Raw genomic sequence first — 5,673 nt, 5'->3', positions numbered from 1 at the left:
GGGGGGGGCGGGGATGGGGGAGATGAGGGGAAAAGCAAGTCAGAGCCTGGGAGAGCCAAACTTCTCAGCAGCCCCGGAGCCGGAGAGGGAGATAGAGAAAGCGCAGCGGCCGACAGCCCTGATTCTCGGGAGCCTCCCACCCCGCCTCTCCGCGAGGAGGGCGCGGAGACTCCGTTGAGTGGGGGGGGCGGGGAAGAGGAGGAGGCCGGGAGGCCGGGAGGCTGGGAGGCTGGGAGGGCGGGGGGTGGGGGGGAGACAAACCCTGCCCACTCGGCTTGGAGCCCGGAACGGCCGCGGAAGTCGGAGGCCGGCGCGCAGGGCGAGGAGGGCACCGGGGGCGGGGGGCTCCGCTCCCCGCCTGATCCCTCTCGCCCCAGCCAGGAAAGTGAAGGCTCCTCGGACTTTAGAGCCCGCGGACGGATCGACCGCGACCGCCAGCAGCTCCGGGTCAAGGACTTGCCCCGCCCGTCCCCCTCCCCGCCCCCAAGGCGCTCCGAACTCACTGGTGAGCGCGGCGGCCCGGGCGCTGGATGCGGGGGCAGCTGCGATGGCCCCGCGCGCGGGACAGCCGGAGCAAAGGGGGCCGCTCCTGCCGGGGCTGCTGCTGGTGGCGGCGGCGCTAAGCCGGCCCGCCGCACCCTGCCCCTTCCAGTGCTACTGCTTCGGCGGCCCCAAGCTGCTGTTGCGCTGCGCGTCGGGCGCGGAGCTCCGGCAGCCGCCGCGGGACGTGCCGCCCGACGCGCGCAACCTCACCATCGTGGGCGCCAACCTGACGGTGCTGCGCGCGGCCGCCTTCGCCGGCGGGGACGCTGACGGGGAGGAGGCGGCGGCAGGCAGCGTGCGCCTGCCGTTCCTGAGCGCGCTGCGCCTCACGCACAACAACATCGAGGTAGTGGAGGACGGCGCCTTCGACGGGCTGCCCAGCCTGACGACGCTCGATCTGAGCCACAACCCGCTGCGCGCCCTGGGTGGCGGCGCCTTCCGTGGGCTGCCCGCGCTGCGCTCCCTGCAGCTCAACCACGCGCTGTCGCGAGGGGGCCCCACGCTGCTAGCCGCGCTGGACGCCGCGCTCGCCCCGCTGGACGAGCTGCGCCTCCTGGGTCTGGCGGGCAACGCTCTGGGCCGCCTGCCGGCCGCTGCGCTGCGCCTGCCGCGCCTGGAGCAGCTGGACGCGCGCCTCAACGCGCTGGTGGGTCTGGGCCCCGACGAGCTGCGCGCGCTCGAGCGCGATGGCGGCCTCCCCGCGCCGCGCTTGCTGCTCGCGGACAACCCCCTGCGCTGCGGCTGTGCCGCGCGCCCCCTGCTGGCCTGGCTGCGCAACGCCACGGAGCGCGTACCCGACTCCCGACGCCTGCGTTGCGCCGCCCCGCGGGCGCTGCAGGACCGGCCTTTCCTGGACCTGGATGAGGCGCGGCTGCGCTGCGCCGACGGCGAAGCCGACGGTCGCGGCGAAGAAGTGGACCTCGCCGGCCCGGAGCTCGAAGCCTCCTACGTCTTCTTTGGGCTGGTGCTGGCGCTCATCGGCCTCATCTTCCTCATGGTGCTTTACCTGAACCGCCGCGGCATCCAGCGCTGGATGCACAACTTGCGCGAGGCCTGCCGGGACCAGATGGAGGGCTACCACTACCGCTATGAGCAGGATGCTGACCCGCGCCGCACGCCCGCCCCGGCCGCCACCGCTGGGTCCCGCGCCACCTCGCCGGGCTCGGGCCTCTGAGGGTTGCACCTCCGGGGTTGACGGCAGTCCCTGCCAGCTGATGACTTTACTGGGATTGCCTGGCCTGAATCATGGGTGAGACGCCCGCGAGTTGGGGGCTTTGAGACTTGCTCCTGACCAGCCTGAGACCTTTGGATTATGGCATTCCCCCACCCCACCCCCACCCGGAGGCCCCAAGCTGTATCCCTTCTCCCCAACCTCTGAGAGCTCTCACCATCAAGGATCAAGAGACACCCCTGCTGATTCCAGAAACCCTATCTGCCCATCTCAGGCTCGGACACATCCTTCCCGATCCCTCAAAAGCACCCTCCCCCTTGAGAGACTTGGCTAGGAAACTTTGTCCTACCATCCGAAAGCCCCGGGACTGCCTCCCACCACCCTATGCTTTGAGGCCTGACCTCTCTGGGAAGCATCACCTTAGACATCACTGACCCGCATCTCCAGCTTGGAGACCTCAATTCCTTTCCCAGGCCTCAGGGACCCTCTCATCCCATTCTGGTCTTGGAAGCAGAGCACCCTTCTGAAGGCTTTTGTGGGCTTTGAGCCTTTTTTCTCACCCCGGAGCTCTGAGCCTTCCCATCGCCCAGACACCCACATCCCAGGGCTCTGAGGGTCGGGCACCCTCCCCCAGTCTGGGGTTGTATTTCATACTGTCCCCGCCACCGCAGCTCTGGCTCAGGCTCTTCCCTTCCTTGACCCAGGCTTGGGGCTCAGCTCCATCTGTCTCCCATCCCAGGGACAGTCACACCCTATTATAGCCTTAGTATGGAACAGATCCTCAGCCTTTCTCACTGGGGCTCTGATCCCCCAATACTCAGTGCTTGTCCCTAATCTAAAGACTCTCAGCTCTTCACCCTGATCAGAGTTTAATCCCCCTGTCCAAGTCTTAGACTCTCTAACTCCCTACACCCATTGCTTGCATTCACTGGGGCAGGGTCCAGTGAGGAATCCATTCCCGGGGTGCCCACCTCCCCTTTCCTCCTGGGAGGAGCTCTCCAGACCTGCAAGACAGGTGCTGAGGCCAAGCATCCCCCAACCATACTGGCAGATCCCCATTGAGGAGGAGAGAGTCCTAGGGGTTTAAAGCAATTGGTTGGACCTCAGAACCGGGATCATCCATACATCGTGGCCTCAGAGAGGGGTAAGGGTGCAGGCTCTGAAGGGCTGGGTGCTGCTGCCCGAAAGCTCTTTCCCACCCCTGTGACTCTTCTCCCGTGGGGATCCCTTGCTGCCATGCCCCCCACCATGCATTTTAGAAGAGGTGAGGGGCCTCATCTCTTGTCTCAGGCACAAGTCCTCCTGTTTAAGGTCAGAGCCTCAGTGCCCTGCCTTCTGCATGATCCCAAAGCACAATTGGTGAGTGGGGAGGGGGCTGCCCCTCCCTGACTCCCATCCCCTAGGTCAGGCAGAATGGCTGGCCTGTGCTGCCTCTGCACACAGGAAGTCCCCCCTCCCCAATATACTGGCTTGAGGCCTGCCTTCCCATCCCCTCCCAAGACATCTGGATCTCCCTTGGGCAGTTTTCTATAAAATCTGCAATAATCTCGGATACTTTACCCTTGTAAGTGGTGCCATGTCATTCCTGCTGACCTTGGGGTGTTGAAGGAGGTGGGAGGGGACACCTGGGAGAGCATTTGGGACCTCCCTGAGGTGAGGCAGTCACCTTTTGGTGTCTTCTCCTGGCGTACGGGAGAAGAAAAAGGCTCTGACTGCGTGTAGCAGGATTGAGGTGAGACTCATGGAGGGACTTCCCACTGGGATTGCATCACTCTCCAAACCAGCCTGCCTTTTATCCTCCCGAGAGGGGGCTATCCATAGCCAGAGTGACATCCTGCACTTCCTCTACATCTTTCTACCCCGTCACTCCTCATCACTGCGGTGGGGGTGGAGGCTGGGGGGGGGGGGAGGTGCTGTTGGACTGGAAACATTAATTAGCATCAGATGAGGCCACCAGGGAGGAAATCCAGCTACAGAGAATCAGAGGCAGTTAATTCAGGCAGGAAAGGAGGGATCATTATTTAGTGCTTTGGTGTCATCCCCTCTGATGAATTATCCGACACTCCCTTATAACTTGTGTCGTGCTACGCTGTCCTGGGGAGAGGACTACAGACTGTACCTTGGGTATGTGAGAGGCTGAGAGGGGGTGGGTGTGGATAAAATGACCCTTTGAGATACGGGGATCGAGGAGACAAGTGAGTTCTGGGCCAGCAGGGCCATGGTAAGAGGTTTATTTCCTGCCTCAGGGTCCCCAGACTGGATCATCTCACATTCAGTTTCTCAGACCCCTAGAACCTCACGGCAGAAGGCTAGTATTCTGGCACTTGTGCATCTTAGAGTCACATAATGCTAGAATTTGTGCCTTTTAGACACTGGAAAGGACCTCAGAGATAATGTGGGAAGCCTCCTAGACCCTCTCAACAAAGGGCACCCTCTCTTGATGGGGCTGCACTTCCTCCCCTCTTGAGAACATCCCTTTCATTGCCAGGGGCGTCTGCCTGGAATTCCCTGACAGCCCCGGCTATGCCTTGGGCCCAGAAGTATACCTCACCCAGCACTGCTCCTCACAGAGTTGGAGTCTCCCAGTCATTCCTCGTGAGAAGGGCTCAAATTCCCTTGAAGCGATCCCACCTGTGAATGACCTTCGGAAGGCACTCTCCGGGTTCTCCAGGACAAAATGGAAGGCTATCTCTAACACAGGTTAGAGACCTGTGTGTCTAACAGGTCACCTCCCCAGTTCCAAAGACATGCCCTCGTAATGTAGCCTGAGACTACAGTAGGTCTTGGCAAATAAAACATGGTGTCCGCTGTAGGTTCGATGTCAGCAAAAATTTTTGAGGGTTTTATAGGAGAGCTGCTGCGAAGCTAAGTACCAAATCAATAGTTGTCAAAAATCAACTAATTGAGTGCCTAGTGTATGCCAGTTGATATTTAACCTTAGTGCCATTCACCAGTTCCCATTAAATGTCCTTTTTGGGGTGCCATCCTTCTTGCAGCCCATCAGTGACTTTAGCCTGATAGGACTATCAGTAGGGCCCTTGGGCCCCCAGTCTTTCTTCCTTTGCAAATCCAGACAGCCATTCCTCCTCTACTGACTACAACTTTGTCAGTTCTAGAGAAGCTGATGACCCAGGGAAAATCATATATTTTTATTTTTAAAAAATTTTTTATTAACATATAATGTATTATTTGCCCCAGGGGTACAAGTGTGTGAATTATCAGTCTTACACAATTCACAGCACTCACCATAGCACCTATCCTCCCCAGTGTCCATCACCCAGCCATCCCATCCCTCCCCCCACCCCCCACAACCCTTAGTTTGTTTCCAAAGATTAAGAGTCTCTTATGGTTTGTCTCCCTCCCCAGTCCCATCTTGTGGGAGAATCATATTTAATCACGGTCTAGAGAAAAGAAGTCCCGGGAAACAGAGCTTAGAGTAAGGGCCTCTGACCCAGCCTAGGGAGACTTCTACTTAGAGGAAGTTCCTCGTGAGCAGAGTTTTGAAAGATGAGTAGGATTCTGAACAGAAGGATCAGCTCTGTGCAAAGCCCTGGAGGCAGGAAGATCTTGGTAGTCTGAGAAAGGGGAAGACCACCAGTGGCTGGGGTTCAGAAGGTGGAGGTGTGTGCCTGAGATGGATCCGTGCTCCCCACCTTCTTCACTGGGAGGCTCTAGAGGGACCTCTGCCCTTGGAGGAGAACTCAGAGAAGTGGGGACTTGGAATATGAGAAGCAGGAGAGCTGCCCACTGCCTCTCACTTTTGCTTCCTTCTGTCCATCCTTTTTATGCCAGACCTCATGCTGGGCACTGAAGACAGAGGAGTCAGACAAAGCCATGCCCATGGGAGCCCAGATGGGAGGAGGACAAGTGCAGTGGCTATTTTAGGAACCCAAAAGAGAAAGGAAAGGGTGATGTGGAGGGGTCTGGCTGGCCCTGCCCTGATACCCTGATGTCACCCA

General features: G+C 59.5%; 1 protein-coding gene across 1 annotated transcript; it reads left to right on the top strand.

The window, feature by feature from the left end:
• Positions 1 to 287: 287 nt before the first annotated feature.
• TPBGL (trophoblast glycoprotein like) lies at positions 288 to 3,423 on the top strand. Its single transcript, XM_032853051.1, has one exon. The coding sequence runs from the start codon at positions 548 to 550 to the stop codon at positions 1,715 to 1,717; it is 1,170 nt and encodes a 389-aa protein (XP_032708942.1). The 5' UTR covers positions 288 to 547; the 3' UTR covers positions 1,718 to 3,423.
• The last annotated feature ends 2,250 nt before the right edge of the window (positions 3,424 to 5,673 follow it).

This window comes from Lontra canadensis, unplaced genomic scaffold (assembly GCF_010015895.1).
Source record: "Lontra canadensis isolate GAN:19392208 unplaced genomic scaffold, GSC_riverotter_1.0 scaffold7, whole genome shotgun sequence".
NCBI lineage: Eukaryota > Metazoa > Chordata > Mammalia > Carnivora > Mustelidae > Lontra > Lontra canadensis.
The sequence above is the reverse complement of the archived record's forward strand: the minus strand, read 5'-3'. Positions and strand labels throughout refer to the sequence as shown.